Source organism: Cebus imitator, unplaced genomic scaffold, assembly GCF_001604975.1.
Source record: "Cebus imitator isolate Cc_AM_T3 unplaced genomic scaffold, Cebus_imitator-1.0 Scaffold70, whole genome shotgun sequence".
NCBI lineage: Eukaryota > Metazoa > Chordata > Mammalia > Primates > Cebidae > Cebus > Cebus imitator.
Window position 1 is genome coordinate 7,321,655 of NW_016107385.1, and position 17,865 is coordinate 7,339,519.

Here is a 17,865-nt window from a genome sequence, read left to right on the forward strand (position 1 = left end):
TTTAGCATCAGATGAACTTGCTCAAAAATCAAACTAAGTCTACAGTAGGTATTGCACACAAAAGCGTAGTGGATCTTTGCTTTGCTTGTTTCCCAACAGCAGCATATGAGGGTCTGATTTTTCCACATCCCAGTGAACACTCGCTATCTAGCTATTTAATTCTAGCCATCCTAGTTGGTGTGAAGTGGCATCTCACTGAAGTTTGGATTTGCATTTCCCAAATAGCTAATGCTGCTGAGTATCCTCTTCTGTGTTTATTGGCCATTTGTATATCTCCCTCGAAGAAATGTCTATTCATATCCTTTGCTCATTTCTTAAACTGGATTATTTGTGTTTTCATTATTGAATTGTAGAGTTTTTCCCAAGTTCCCTTTACTGTTTCTTCTCGGCTAACCACAGCCAGGGTCACCCGTTTGCAACCAAGAACCCTGACTGGAACACACCATCTTCCCTCTTTAGTATACTTCCCATAGTATTTTCAAAGAAACTGTGAGAAGAAATTCTGAAAATAAAATGCTCATGTTCTCCTAGTCTTGTGTGAAACAGGAGAGGAGGCACGCCTCTAAGAGCAGAAAGTCATGTGTACGTCCATACATAGGATATACAGAATGTGAAACATTCTGGAGGACCCATCTGTTTTCATACAATAATCTATATGGGGTAAGCCCGTATGAATTTCTTTGATTTCAATAGGATTTTCTAAGTCAAACTTTGAATGCTCCTTAAAATGCACATATTTCAACACACTGCCTTTATTAAAAGTTTACTTTATGACAGTTAATATGTGGGTTATTTAATGCTTATTTAAACGTTGACCAAATTGTCTACCATATCTGCCTAATCATCAACTCTCTTCACTTTGGAAGAAAAATTATCCAAATAATTTTTAAGACCTAAATGACTTTAGATTTTTTGTAAACAGGATGATAGACAATTTAAACAACAGATTCTAACATTCTTCAAAAAACTTGAGATGACTGGAACTACCATTTATACGGGTTTACATTGTATTTTAGTCCAAGTAACACATACATGTTTAATAGATTCTATTTCCAAAGACAGATTCAGCTAAGTCTTCCAAATCGGGTTTTTTTTGTTTTTGTTTTTCCTTCATTCCTTATCCAGTTATGCAGCAACAAAAATAGACTGAAGATCAGGAGTCAGTTTATCAGAGCTATATGTATGAGACTCCCCTGTTAATAAAAAAAAAATAAAAAGCTAAAAGCAAAAAAAAAAAAAAAGTTACTTTATGCTAAGACTCAGAATTAATAAACAGTTACTTGCCATGTAACATATACAAACTAGTAGATTAAGAAGTTGAGACAGGCCAGACGCAGTGACTCATGTCTGTAATCCTAGCATTTTGGGAGGCCAAGGCAGGTGGATCACAAGGTCAGGAGACTGAGACCATCCTGGCTAACACAGTGAAACCCTGTCTCTACTAAAGATACAAAAAATTAGCCGGGTGTGGTGGTGCGCGCCTGTAATGCCAGCCACTCCAGAGGCTGGAGAGTCGCTTGAACCAGGGAGGCAGAAGTTGCAGTGAGCTGAGATTGCACCACTGCACTCCAGTCTGGGAAACAGAGCATGACTCCATCTCAAAAAAAAAAAAAGAAGTTGAGATAATCTGAAACATCTGTTGTGGAAAAATGCCACAAGCTCAGGAGGGATACATACAAGGTTATGTAGGTGGCAATTAATGCTCAGGTGAGTTTGAAGACTACAGAGACCATGGAGATGGAGCAGCAGCATCAGTCCACACAGCTGTGGACAGGTCTGTAGCAGCCTGAGCCAGGCTTTATTATAATAATAAATATTATTTTATTCTGGAGACGCTGGATGGAGCCATCCTTTGGGGCTTTACTAGGTCAGAAGGATAGGAGGGAAAAAGGACAGAAGGAGAAGAGGGAGAGTTAAAGGAATGAATCATGGGGCCTAGATTGAACAGAAGAGGAAGTAAAGCCAGTAGGGGGCTAAGGGAGTACGTAAGAAGGATGAGCAAAGGGCTGTGGGTGCCAACTGTACCACAGACAGTGTGAGCCATCAGTGAAATGAGTAAAATGAAAGCTAAAGTCATACCAGGGACTGAAAGTAGGTTGGGGAGGGGAACATCAAATTGTTAGCAGATGGAACAGGCCAGTGAAGCAAGATTAGACTCTACTGTTGAAAGCAGCCAGTGATGGAACAGTTTTAAAAAAGCTGTTCTCAAAATCATAAGATTTTTCAAATTATTTGTCCTGAAAGTCTAGCAGTGATTGGTACACGTGCATTGATCAGTCTGCAGGCTGGGTGCAATGTAGAAATAGAGGTCTGTGGCCCAGTGTTGTGACCTCACATGCATGCTGCTGTGACCCCCACATCAGGACACAGCATGTTGTGTCTGTGATTTGCACTGACACATCAGCACATCAAGGGATGATGCCAGTAATGATAAGGATGACGATTTTCTGAAGACTTTGGAAGTCTTGAGTTAATTCACTAATTCTGTAAGAAAGCAGTCTCATTTTATTGCTCAAGTCACATTTCCTATGCATCACCTGAGCATGCTTCGTTTCAGAAATAAATGACCACAAAGCCGGTGGGCATCAGGGATGATTTCATGAAGACACATTTCAGATTAAGGGTGAGGCTCAGTATCAGCCTTACATGTCCACATCTGCAGCCTCTACTTCTGTTCTCACTCTAGCCTTCTACTGAAATTGTTCTTGCTGAGGTCCCCAGGGACAACAGGCTTTCTGACCCTCTCTGCTGTGTTGATCCCTGTTGATGATCACTCCCCTCCCTAAACACACTTTACTGAGTTGATGTCTGGGACCACAATCCCCTGGTGTTTCTTTTATGGCCCTGGATCTTCCTTCTGTGTTTTTGTGGAATGTATCTTTTTTCCATTAATTTCTTTAAAGCTGGTTAGTGGCTAGAGTAATTTTATCCACTATCCTGATTTCAACTGCTAACCACAAACTGAAAAAACCAGATCTGTTCCCAGCACCGCATTCTCCTGTACTGTTGAACTTAAATTATCTCCAACCAACTATGGTACACCCCAAAGCCAGTGCAACACTGGATGGCCCATAGAACCTGAATGTCAACATGTATAAAATTAGTTTCTCATTCTCTTTTCTAAAAATGATTTCCTACTCCTGTACTCTTTTAGTGACTTTCATTATCTGCCTGGTTATTTAAGAGACCTGATAGTGATCATCAAAGCTTCTTTTCCCTCTCTCTGTCGAACACAAGACATCCTGCCAATATTATTTCTTAATAATTTTTAAAGCTACTCTTCTCTCCATCCATAACACCATCGTCCCATTTTAGCTATTATCCTCACCTCGGACCCAAATCAACCCAACGACATGGTAAGCCATCTGCCTCCAGTCCTATACCCACCACTGCCAAAGACGTAAGAGATCCAAAACGTATCTGACCTCACTCCTATCTGACTCCAACCCTTTAACAACCTCCCCTTTGATGATAAAACATAATACAAGCTCCTCATCATGACATAAAAAGCCTTTCATGATGCTGTCTTTTAACATAACACATCAAACTTTATGTTTCAGCAACACTAAATGACTTGCAAGTTGCCATACTTAAAAGCTGTTTCTCCACTTCGTGGTTTCTTTGCAAATGAGGTTCTCTATACAGGTTGAGGATCCCTTAGGTGAAATGCCTGGGGCCAGAAGTGTTTCAAATTTTGGATTTTTTTCGGAATTTGGAATATTTGAAGAACACATATCAGTTGAACATCTCTAATCAGAAAATCTGAAATCTGATATGCTCCAATGAGTACTCTCTTTGAACATCATGTAGTATTCAAAAAGTTTCACACATTGAAGCATTCTGGATTTTGGATTTTTGGATTAGTGACACTTAACCTGTATGTGGAACACTGTTTTGCCTTCACTTGGCTAACTCCCACTTAACTGTTTACACTCAGTATAAGCATCACCTTTTGCAACCTTTTCCCTGAAATATTTTCATGAAGACTAGGATACTTGCCCCTACTCAAGGCTCTCATCAAATTAAATGCATTAAATGAGTATGAAATAGATTCTTTTATATTTCTACAAAAAAAAAAATGACTGTGAGGAATATCAATTGTTCACTGTAACCTAATCAAAACACTATAAAGAAACCAGACTTGAAGAACTTAAAATCCTCTATATAATGTATTACAAAGTCAAAAAACAATTTTTGGACCATTGATAATATTAAATAACCTGTCAGCATATTGGTATATTTTTAATTAAAAATTTATCTCTCTCTCTATATATACACACATACACACACACACACACACACACACACACTCTCTCTCTCTCTCTCTCTGACATTATGTACATATGTGTGTGAGTGTGTGTCCCTAGAAAAACTACTTGATTTTTTGAAAAACTGTTTCCCATATATATTATTTTAGACATACTTTATTTTTAGTTTTTAATGCTCTCCAAATAGCAATGGTTTCTAAAGACTTCAATACAAATACAAACATTTTAAAATAATGCTTGATAAAATTACACCATTATTTGGAAAGAAATTTTTTTTTAAATGCAAAAAATTAAGACAAAAGATCTTTTGGTCTTGGAGTAAGTTTTGTTTAGGAACCATGTCCTTTATTATTGCTGTCCTTTACTATTATATAAATGGTGTCTTGTTAACAAACGTTATTAAGGGAAACATTAAATAATTCATTTTAATTTATTACATTGATTTTTTTTTAATCTTAAATAAAATGATGTTTGTATGGATAGATCTTCCAGAAACTAAGGAACATTATTTTATCCTTCTATACTTTAATTCAAGTGTTTAAATATTCTTTTGGCCAGGGTATAGAATAATTTATTTTTAAAAACTTTCTATTTTCATATTAGTTTATTCCTTGTCTATAAGACAAATATTTCAAAGAGAATAATAAAATATAGACCAGGCATGGTGGCTCATCCCTGTAATCCCAGAACTTTGGGAGGCTGAGGCAGGGGATTGCTTGTGCTTGGGGGTTCAGAACCAGCCTGGGTAACATAGTGAGATTTCATCTCTACTTAAAAAAAAAAAAAAAGAACACCTGGCTGCGGTAGCACATGCCTGTATTCCCAGCTACATGGGAGGCTGAGGTGGGAGGACTGCTTGAGCCCAGGAGGTTGAGGCTGCAGTGAGCTGCGATAGCACCACTGTACTCCAGCCTGGGCAACAGAGTGACATGACTGTCTCCAAAAAATAAAATAAAATATAGGTTCACAATTACTCATATTGCCTTTCATATTGATTTGCAAAGAAAGTTCCTTAATTTTCTCAAATTTTTGTGAAATTTCAAACAAAACACATCAAATTTCCCATCTTATATTTTATTGAGCCAAGTAACAATGAACACTCCATATCAATAAGGCACTGCATATTGGAGCTGGAAAATAAAATAATTAAAAATATTAAATGTGCAGAAGGCTTACCTAGGTGATCCTACAAAAATCATAACAACAAATATATCTAAAGGCATATCTAGTCTTATACTTGCTAAGAGAGATTACTGAGAAGCACTTTTATTAACTGTTTATCATGAGTTTAAAAGAAAGGCATTTTCCTATGAGGCTACAGAATTCCTAGCACCTTCAATTAATCCACTATCCTTTTTCATCGCTGGGCCTTTATTATCTTATGATTCTGGCCAATTATCATCCCTATCAATGAAGGGAACCCATGAGTGATTAGCCAAGTTAGTTGCAATCTCTTTCTGGGAATAACTCTAATCAGGAGACATACTTTATAAAAAGTTTTTCCCTTGGCTGGGCGCGGTGGCTCAAGCCTGTAATCCCAGCACTTTGGGAGGCCGAGGCGGGTGGATCACGAGGTCAAGAGATCGAGACCATCCTGGTCAACATGGTGAAACCCCGTCTCTACTAAAAAAAATACAAAAAATTAGCTGGGCATGGTGGCACGTGCCTGTAATCCCAGCTACTAAGGAGGCTGAGGCAGGAGAATTGCCTGAACCCGGGAGGCGGAGGTTGCGGTGAGCCGAGATCGCGCCATTGCACTCCAGCCTGGGTAAAAAGAGTGAAACCCCAAAAAAAAAAAAAAAAAAAAAGTTTTTCCCCTGGAACGGCTACAACGTATAGTTAAAATTTTGTTGGCAGAGTTAAATTACATAAGTAGAGCAAAACATTATTCATAAATCTTTTGCATACAATACTATTAAATGAATTGCTAGTCCAAATTTCTGACTTAAATAATCTTTTAAAAATAAATGGAAAGAATGTCCAATCTGACATTATTTAATTTGGAGCTTTAAATTGTTGATCCGAGTTCACAAAACAAGCTATCTTATATAATCCATAAAATCTAAAGTATAGATGAACTATAAATAAAAGCACAAGCAAAATCAGACAAACAATTGTCATCTACCCATAGAGTAAGTCTGATGATTTTTTTTCAAACAAAAATGACATAATAGAAAACATCGTTGTGTTTTCACTTGGCAGTCCAGGAGACCTATTTTCAATTTCCATTTCATTCTTTTGAACAACTCTTAAAACAATTCTTATTTGAATAATTCTTAATTATTATTTAAAAAAAGCAACTAAGAGTTAATAATATGCTAATGCAGAATCTTAAAATTAGCCCATTACAATGAAAAGACATATTTCTTCTATTGAAATTGATTATCGCTTCAGCCAAATAAAAGCAAACTGGAGAAACAGAAGATAAATTCAAACGAGGTTGTGAATAAAATGAGAATTCTTTTCACCAGAACTTGCTAACATACAGTTAATAGTTTAAACCATTTTCTAGTTTAACTTATGAATACTTAAGATGAATTAGATATGAGAAAAGATGTTTTCCATTCTCAATTTAATTCTCACAGAGCCCCAATAGAGCAAGGTCAAATAAGGTGTTCCTTCAAATGAGACACACAGTTTTATCATCTAACCTGAGTTACAGAAAAATAAAAATCATATTAGATCATATGAAGAAAAGACCGCAATCTTCAAACTCCACCACTATGATCATTTTAATAACACAACCCTTGTATTATAAAAGTTAACTGTCAATATCAATAATCAACATCAAGTTCTTACACTGTTAAAGAGGTAAACTTAATTCTAAGGTTTCACAATAATGGAGGAAAGCACTGATACAGCTTATTCAAAATATCAAATCCAAAAGTCACTGAAGTACATTTGTTTTATATAAATAACTTTATACTCTCTATATAAAATATACTTTACAGTATATTTGCAGGAGATAAATCTTCCTGATTGCTTATTACTTAGGTCAACACTAAAACCATGTGCTTCACATTCCAGGAGAGCACAGTGTTTAGTCAATAAAAAAAGACATACCAAGAGTATGATAGATAGTATGGGAAGGGTAGTCAAGTGTTTAAAATCTCACCCAGATCATGCAAATGACAGAAATCCTCCACTGGAGTAGGGATGATGTGATGCTATTAAGCATCAAATGTGAGCATCAGAATTCTCTGCTTAAAACCTGTCTTCTTTTTTTGGTCTACAAAATTCATGACACTAAGATAAGATTCCTAAGAAAGGTACTGATTGTGTAGTAGTTTTCTCACTGATGGAATACTATTCATCTGTTGACACAATGGATAAATCACGAGGTTACAATTTACACCATTGACACAGGTTTGCTATTGATAAGGTGTATTTTTCTTTCCACTACACAGTATTTGATTTTCATGTGTAGTCACATGTTTGTCTAACCCTTAATCAAAAGGCAAATAACAGAAACCTGAAATTCTTTCCGAACACACATTTGACATGCCTCATAAAATTCATGAATGTATTTGTCTTCCGTGTTACTTGCATGCAAAGAGCCTAACACGGAGGGTACAATGCCCTACGTCTATTCTGAGTGTACGGAGAAGTCCTACTTGAAGTAAGCAGAATCTGACTGGGCAGGCCACAGTGCAGCATCTGAGCATTATTGTTTAATAAATTACTATTAGTGTCAATTCATAGTGACAACTAAAATAGTGCAGTTGACTACAGGGAAGAAGCATGGTAAAGGTGGATAAAACGAACAGCAAATCTACTACCCTCATCCTTTCATGTTCTTATCTTTCTGGGTCCTGTTCATGAAAATGATATAAAAGTTCCCTTCAGGCTCATTCACATAATCAACACCACGTATTTATCTCTCCAGCCTACCTGGAGAATGGTCAAACTAGGGCGCTAAGTTACGAAAAACTGAAGTCCTGCTAAGCCTCCTTCTTTTGGTGGCAGCTCACTTTACATCCTTTCAACAAATATGTTCTGGGTATCACTATGTGCCAGGTGCTTGTGGGAAAATTATAATGAGGCCACTGAGAGAGCAGTAGAATATAAATCTTTTCACTGTCAAGTTTAGACCTAAGAACATAAATCAATAATTTAGGACATGATATAAAAAATACATCTCTGAAGCCATCACCACTGAACCTAAAACAATTTAAAGCATTTCCATCTTTAATAAATTTGCAAATGAGTCCTTTCTTCCACATTTTAGAAAAACTTCCTGTGATTCCAGATAAAATCCTACTAAGGTTAGTTCTACTTCATGAGGTTTAACCAAAAGGAGAAATGTTTTGCTCAGAATTTTCAGCTATATAAATATTAACTACCAGTACACTAAAAGGAAAAGTATAAAGTATTATTTCTGATTCAAAACCACTAAATAAAATTAGGGTAAAAAACTTAAAGCCTTCAAAAAGGAAAAAAACAAATGCAAGTGAGGTTAGGAATAGCTTCCATAAATAAAATGTAATCACACAATTTCCATTAGAATTAAGATTTGTGCATTAGCTACTGAATGATAAAGCTATCAAAGTTTAAAACAGTTCATTCTATTGTATTCCATCAACTTATTCCTGAATACATAGAAGAAAACACTGAGCTAGGCTTTCTAGGAACAACCACAATTTACCGCACGTTTTAACCAAGTTTCCACAGTATGCCGGGTAACTTGCACAATGGTCCAGCCTGGTTTAAAATAATTCCCCAGTTACAGATTTTAGTCAATTTTGTTTAAAATGTGTTAAAGCATATAAAACCTCAAGATTAGCTTGTTACTCAATCTTTATAATATATTTGGCATTCGGCAGCAAGACTGAAATTGGTTAAAAGTATATTCCATCGGAGTATCCTCAAAGACACTGGCCACAGCATATATCACATTAGATCCTTTTTAACTGAAAGCTTAGAAGACGCTGCATAATTCTTAAATGTTAAGATATTAAAAATATAGGAAATAAATGTAAAGCATCCAAATAACTAAAGTCAACAGAATGAGGGTATTAAACTACTTTCATCAGCAGTACTAATCAACTTAATAAACAATAGAGATTTAATATTAAATAGTCTTATGTAAAGTCATGAAGTATATCTTAATATCTCAATTTATTAAGACTATTGTCTATTTTTATGGCTTTGAAAAGTACCAAATCTATATGAATTATGGCCTATAATTTTATTTGTAATTTATAGAAATATGTGCGTTTATTATTACAACCATAATAGCTGATGACTAGCTCCAGTGGCAAAATCTTGGCAGGAAACAGATTTAGCAATTTAAATGTTTTATAAGTTTTTGTAATTGAGGAAACTTTTCATAATCTGACATTTGTTAAAACCACTTATTAGAAATTATGCGGCACAGTAGCTGTGGAAATATGAGCTAGCTTCACAATTATAAAGTCAGCCTATGTAGTCCTTTCCTATTGTATATAGTGGCATAAACCCCACGGCGGCCTATCAGCTAACTGGCAGGCAGGGGGCTGCTCTATTCAAAGTGAGAGATACAAGCTGGAGGGCAAAAACCTGGCAGCTCCCATCTGACCCCACAATCCCCTACTGGTGACAGCTCCAAGCTCCATGGCAAATTAGGCCTTCTCATATTACAATTGGAGAAGACAGATTCCATTAGCAGTATCTGAAATTGAGTGGAGAGCTGCACTGTTATCAGACTTGACTCATAAGCACTGCTATTAATCAGAGCTATGATAGCATTTATATATTTCAAGCTATCTGCTGCCGCTGTGATATTCTGCTACAAAGGGTTGATGGGACTTAGGAAAGTGAACAATAGAGCTTTCTGGGAAAAGCAGAGTAAATCAAGAAAGTCTATGACTTCCGCACATTCTGAAGGGATTGTGGTTTACATAAATTTTCTCCCAATTGGAGATTGAGCTCTTCCTCATCTTACACATGGGATTTAGTTGTCACTCAATGGTAACAGCTGTGAAAAGGTGAAGCGGCCCACCGCTCAGAATATTGCCTTCGCTTTTAAAGCAATTAACCCATGAACAGGAGGATACCTGGTGATATCAAAGGGATTAGGCCAGGCAGTGCATTATTAACATTTCCTTGAACTAATTCTAACTCTGGCTAGCTGTCAGAAAAGACTCTACAGTCTTAAAAAAGAGTTTTTGCTATGCTTTTTTCCCTTTAAAATGAAGCGCTACTATTTGAGCCTAATATGTCCCTCTACTTATAAGAAAATGCAAATGAACCAAGCTCTTAATATGCTTAAGCAGTCTAAGTCAATGCAATTTTAATACAAGTACGAGAGAAATATATGATCAATTAACCAGGGATCAGGACAGATATTCTACTGAATGGAAATTAATGCTCCAGTACTTTCCATTCTTCTTCCACTACAAAAACTTGGTGACTATTTGTTACTTACGCATAGTTACTTCTGAAATTAGGAAGAGCTTCACATTATTCTCTATGGCAATAATCTAAAATACTCTCTGAGCTGGAAAATCCAAATGTCCCTTAAGCAGGAGATTCTGCATTCTCTAAGGTATGGCATTTTAATTTTCTACTCTTTATTGAATGGAATCTTAGCTGAAGCTATAAGAATAGCAGACACAGTGCTCAGAATCAAGTCTTTGCCTTTCAAAAGTTTAATCAAATTAATTTTTAGCAGCAACATAATGTTTAAAAATATATAAATTATAAAATTACAAAGTCCATGAATTAAATGCTGGCACAAAACAATCTGCCAGAGATATTAAAGGATTACTGAAATTGATCACACGTTCTTTGTGGTAACCATAGTTTCAATATACCTTCACTATTATTAATAGTCCAATATTTTAGGTAATCCACTTGACATTAAGAGATCTGATGTCTTACTGTACAATATTAATTATGTTGGAAAGTAATTTTATGTGAGTTTCCTGAAACCATATCTTTTAAAAAAATATGTGAAAAACTGCCTATTTAATGGTTAGTGACTTTGTATTACTTTCTTTTAAATAAGCACTGAATTCTGATTATAAAAACTAAGAGCTTTACTTTCAATTCACATGAGTGTTCAACAAATAATGTGGAATGAATTATTTTATTAGTTCCATTTGGCCCCTAATAGTTTGAAAAGGCTAGGCTGACTGTCAGGTCTGTTGAGAATACATCCCCCGCACTGTAACTATCAAAATAAATGACACAACATATAGCCTCCTCTGATATCATAAGCAATTTAAATCTTCCCTAAGGTAAAGAATTTGTAGACAACGCTATCAACATGCTCTCTTCTCTTTTAGTGATACCAGAACGTATGAAGAATGAGAATACAGATATTTAATGATAGTGAATTCAGTACTCCTTCTTTATTCAGTAATTAAGATTTACTTTGTTATTTCCTAGACAACCATTTTGAAATTCAAGCATTAAACAATGTTAAATGGTGTTCATGTTAATGGTTTATATTATTTATAACTTTAAAATTTTATATTAACAAGATTTGTGAATTTCCAATAGAATAGGACATTTTAAATATTATACTATCAAATCTAAAAATCATTTACTTTAATAGCCCTAATGAAGAAAACCCCAGTTTCCAGAAATCACTAACTATATTACATAGTCTTAGAAACACAGATGTACACATTAATAAAATGAATACTATTTCATATAAATGAAATGTACTAAACTCCCTTAACATAATGCATGCTTAAAAATACTCCTGATGGGGACAATACATAAATAAATACATACAGAAACAACTGCCACAATCTTACTATTTTTAATTTAATAAACTACAGTGACACATACGGCTTTCAATGTGCTGTTTTACTCATATGCTTTCTACATTAGAGAAAAGCAAATATAAATGAGTTCTTACCAACCATTAGGGAAGATTGACAAAAAATGCAGTGTTAATGACATCTTACAGCTTTTAAAAGCAAGAGAAAGATGCAAGAAAAGCAAAAATTACATAGTAATTGGAAACAACGAATAAATTGGTCTTTCAATCTAAGTCATGTTTACTGAAAAAAATGGAGCTTTTTACATCAACACATTTAAACAGAAATTTGCTTTTGAAATAAAATCTTTGTTTAAAAGGTACAGAAGGTCTTTATGTCCACCCCAAGAGCTAAATATAGTGAATGCTATGTGAACAATTACCTGAAAAAAACCTAAACCTGTTAAAAGAATTAATTTACTGCACACCAGTCAGCCCTAATCCTACATGTACAGTAATGGTCTCTTAAGTGATGGGGGAAAAAAAGAATAAAACTGTTTCCTGGATCAAAACCCTTCAATATTCAACAACAAAATGGAATGATGATTTGGTTTGTAAATGAATAAAGTAGTGAAATGTCTCCTAAACAAATTCTGATAAGGGAGTCAACCTGCAAAGAAACACATTTGCTGTATGCTGGGACAGGAAAAAAGCCATCACTGCAATGGTTGTACAGAAACTGTGTCCTGCTGTTGGGTTTATAGTCACAGAAGAAAGGTTTTAAAGGTTAAGTTCAGGTCATACAACAAATGAAATTGTAACAAGCCAGCTGACATTGTATAATGTCTTCTTCCACTCAATCAATAGGCTACTGTTAGTCCTATTACCATAGAGATGGCTTCTCCTTTTTGAAGGGTGTCTATTGTTTGACAAAACAGATTTGCCACTTGAACTAGGTTATTCCCAAAGGACGTGTACCTTGTCAATTATTTGTATTCAAAATAATGAAGTATTTTCATATTAAAATTATATTAAGATAATATTGTTAGATCCCTTTACTGAAAGAAAGCAACTTTTCCAAAGCATATACTATATTATTAAAACCACTCGAACACCTAATTTACTCATATTAAGAGTTTGGATTTAAACCACATGTCAGCAAGTATACAGTATATCATTAGCCACGTATATTAAACGAAAAGTGTTACAGGCTAGTGTGCTAATCTAAACCCATTATAATCAATCATAATAATAAAAGCTATTTTTAAATAGATAACTCAAAAGTACTATCCAGAGCTATATGGATTCTGTAAATTTTTTTTTAAGATTTTTATTTATGATTTTTACAGTGGTTCTCATGTGGAATGGCATCAACAATTAATATGTTGAAAAACACGGAAAAGTTTTAGAAAATGAATCCCTTTACATGCACAAAGGGCTATTTATAGCTACATAATATTTAAATATATGCATATGTTACATAAATGATCTAAAATACAGACTATCAAAATAAATAGTTTTCTTTAAATGTGTTTGTTCTAAAGTATCTTGTGAAAATTAATAATGTACTAATTCATTACAGAACAAGGAAGTTCCTGTTCAATCTAGATATTTAAAAACAACAGTTTTTTTCTCAGTGGAAATACTGACAGATTCTTAATCACAAAAGACTCAAAAAAAAAAACAATTCTAATGGAAATTATTTGAACCATTGAGAAACAGAAAAATATTCATGGCATTAATGAATCTAAGCAAAGACATTATTTTAAGTATTTCATACTTAAAGATTTGGCTATTACTGTAAACCTGTAAGACTAAAGTAACAACAAATTTAATAACATAAAAATTCTAGAAAAGAGCAATAGTTATAATAACTGAATATGAAAGTTTTTTCGCAGATTAAAAGTAAACTTCAGAGTTATAGTTATACTGTTATCTTTCTATAAATAATTAAAAGAGAATTTAGAATTTAGCTAAAGGGCAGTATTATAACTTTAACACAAAAATATTAGTCTTCAAAAATAACATTTGAAATTTGCCTATTCAAATTATATTTACATATAGAAACCATTTGTTTTGTAAGACTTGCAAAAGCTTTTAGAAGTGTTTTAATTTGGTTTTTCCTTTTGCAGAAAGCGTAATTTGTATTTTTCACTATAATCCTCTTAAGCATAGGATACACTGAGTTAAGAGTGAAGGCGACAGAAACATCAAAGACAAATGAGTTACCAACATTCTAAATTAATGACCAGTGTTTTAAAAGCAGGGTAGCCTTCCAAACTAAGAAAGCCTTCTATCAATGAAGTACTTGAGATCTAATTTGCCTGCCTTCCCTAGAGCAATAATGGAGTGGAGTCAAACCTTACTAAAACCACATCCCAAATTGATTTCCTTAGTTAATAGCCTTATTTCAAAAGTATACAACATGTTCATATTTAGAATACAACATAATTAGATATTAGCCCTGGACCTGACAAGCAGCTGCCCATCAGCAATACTCTGAGTAATTAAATGATATTTACCATTTACCAAAAGATGAACCTCACATTGTTGAGGTAAACTCGTCCATCTGCATCTTCGTAAAATGACAAACCTTATTAGTTCTGCCTAACCAGAGAATTGTGATAATGAACTGGTGACACCTTCACTCCATTGTACAAAACAGAGCCAAATGTGTAATCATTTGAGGGGTCAAATGCATATGAAATTATTATAAATTAAGAAAGTGAAATCACATGTTAGGGAAACCAAGCAAAAGATTTTTTTTTAAATGTATGTATTTGAGCCATAAGAAATCTACATCTCCAACTGCTGAAAATTAATTTTAACTAATCAACTACTTTACCTGACAACGGTGAAAAAAAGTAACGATGCAGCTACTGCTCCAAATAAGCCACAGAGAAGATTAACGCGGTAGGCAATTGAACCAAAAGGGAACAGTGTAATTGCCAGTTTAGCCACCAGCGTGAACAAAGGATAGCCAGGAGGATGGGCAACCTATGGAAAAATTAGCAACAGTTAGGTTTTCATCGAGGAGAGGAAGAGTCACACAGACTTTAATTGAAAAGTAGCCCTTTTCTCAGGCAACTCTGAAGATTATGCACCAATGACTAAACGTATGAATAGTGGTTTTCTATTGTAATCCTCTTGTGGCAATACAAATAAATATTTTCTTTAGTGGATTTGGCAGCGTGTATCACATGGTGCGCCACCCTGAGAAAGGGCGACATATTTCATTGTCGGTTCTTAAGCAGTTTGTTCTCTGGGTTCACAGTACATTAGGGTCATTTAAAAGGCTATTGAAAAAAAGCAGGTTCTGAAATATCATATTGGTTAGAAAGTTGAAAGACCACACTGCTATCGGATTACCACCACGCTGACAGTCCTAAGGTCTTGCCTAAAGGGATCATGCACCATAATAAAGTTTATTAAATAATAAACTTATTAAAACTGTTAACCCGATTTATTTTATTCTCCACAGCTTATACAAAATTTGGGGTGATAATAAGGCAGCTACTGTATATATAGTAAAGGCTTTGCTTTATAATTTAGTTTAATTGGATTTAAAACTTAAAGTAAATTGTCACGTACTGTACTTATAAGTTACTAAAAATCAGGGTTTGAAAATAAATTAATCTACTTTACTCCATGCTTAATTAAACTTTCTTAATTCCTAAAACTGTTAATGAGAGCATTGATTAAACAATAAAACTAATACTTACTCCAAGCTCATATGCAGCTGTGATCAGTTCCCCTGTGAAAAAATAATGTAAAACCAATAATTACTATTAGAGAATGACACTCCTCCAAAGTTTTCAAAATCCAAATGCTTGCATTGGGGTTTTGCATTAATTTGACTGGATAAAACTGTAAATCTGTAGAGATTTAACAGCATGAAATAGTCTAAGAATATTTTCTCCCTTAGGTCTTACTGAACAAACTATCTGTGATAGGTCTTTAAGAACTGGTCACTGGAAATATAGGTAAATTCTGGTTTTTAAAAATGCTTATTTTCCCTCTCGAATGTTGTATCCATATGCAAATATACAAATACTGTTGGGGCTTTAGAGCATAATATGCTTTATTATCCCTGAAGAAATTAGCATAAAAGTTTATAAAGATGCAACCTTACGATAACGTAAAATGTGCAGACATCTGAGGTTTGGACACTCCATAAAATATGCCATACTACCCTAAAACTGGCATTTGGATATCTTCTCTGCATTAATTGCATTGGATATCTTTCATTGATTTCCAAGTGTTTATTAACTCCAGGTTATTTTGGTAAGATCTACTATAAGACATATTTTTCAAATAATATTCTTTTTACATAGTCCTTTATAGTTCCTCACCATTAACGACTATTTCTAAAATTATGATGCAGTAATTTAATGCCTATTTGTTAACATTTTAAGTATTCAGAGCTCAGGGACATTTTTCTGCCTCATCCCTATACACTGTAATACAGTACAATGTAAGGAATCAATATTGATGAATGACTTATGAAAAGTTACTAGTACCTATTAGGAAATGTACTACTGTCTATTCCCTATCCTTTCATAGATGCCAATACTCTACGTTTAATTTCTGTCCCAGCTACAATTTAGACCTTTAGTCTCTCTGGCCTGGAATATGGCAACAGACTTGACCAATCTTCTACTTCATCTTCATACTGAAACCACTTATAATTAACACCTGCCATCCCCCCTCCCCAAACACACACACACACACACACACACACACACACACACACACAGCTGGATTGCATCCCTAGTCTAAAATTTCTCAATGGCTGCTCTCTGCCTTCTGAACAAGTTCAGATTCCTCAGCATGACATTCAGGCCTTCTATGATTTCAAGGTTCTTTTTCTAGGCTTATATCCATGAAACGTACGTTCCCTCCAGTCAAATCTGATTACCCACTGTTTCTCTGAAGTGGCCCTGTTTCACACCTCTTCTCACTCGTTTTCTCACCCTGGAGTATTTTCCCTAGCATTCTCTCCCTAAATCCTTCAAAGCCTAGTTCAATTGCCACCTTCTTGGTAACACCTTTCCTTAGACACCTGCTTCCTCAGCCTCTCCATCAGAATTAATCACTTCTTCCTCCTCCATAGAACCTGCTTGAGTCTATTTAGCACTTTAGATTGCCTTATATTCTGGTTAGTTGTTTTCATTTCTCGCTCCCATTAAGTTTAAAAACATTATCCTATCCATTTCAGGATCCTGCCAAGGTATCACCCCCTCTCCCCTCTGGCCACACACAAAGAATCAATTCAAGCCATGCACAGAGGTTAACAAAAAGACACATCACATTGTCATTCTTGCTACTAAGACATCCCTGTCTTACGTGAATGACTGCATCATGGAAGTCCTATAAGGGCACCTGAAGACAGATTAGTCAATTACTTAAGGACATTTGTTAGAGATATCCAAGAGCACCTTAGAAACCAGTAGCACTTTTTATATCCTAAATGTTTCTTTTTAAATAGTTTAGGGTCTCACAGTGTATGAAAGAGCTATTCCCTTTGTTAACTACTATAAATGATATGATTTGATAGTTTACCCCACAGCGGATTCATTTTTATGTCTTTAGCTCGAAACTGTTTTCATCAATTTTTTTGTTCTTGTATCTTTTTGTGACAAAGCCACCATAAGTTCAGAATTTCTAGGTCACTATTCATTCTCCGTCATTTTAAGTTCATTCAGAATTATATTTAACATTAAGAAAAATAGCCTAGGGCCGGGCGCGGTGGCTCAAGCCTGTAATCCCAGCACTTTGGGAGGCCGAGGCGGGTGGATCACGAGGTCAAGAGATCGAGACCGTCCTGGTCAACATGGTGAAACCCCATCTCTACTAAAAACTACAAAAAATTAGCTGGGCATGGTGGTGCGTGCCTGTAATCCCAGC

At 35.0% G+C, this 17,865-nt stretch overlaps 1 protein-coding gene across 1 annotated transcript in view; it reads right to left on the bottom strand.

Moving 5' to 3' along the window:
• The window catches only part of TMEM260 (transmembrane protein 260), a 74,634-nt gene that overhangs the window by 53,565 nt on the left and 3,204 nt on the right, over positions 1–17,865 (bottom strand). The window contains exons 2-3 of the mRNA XM_037739475.1: positions 15,681–15,712; positions 14,804–14,955 (exon numbers count right to left, since the gene is read on the bottom strand). Coding sequence (XP_037595403.1) covers positions 14,804–14,955; positions 15,681–15,712 — 184 coding nt within the window. The remainder of the gene's footprint in view (positions 1–14,803; positions 14,956–15,680; positions 15,713–17,865) is intronic.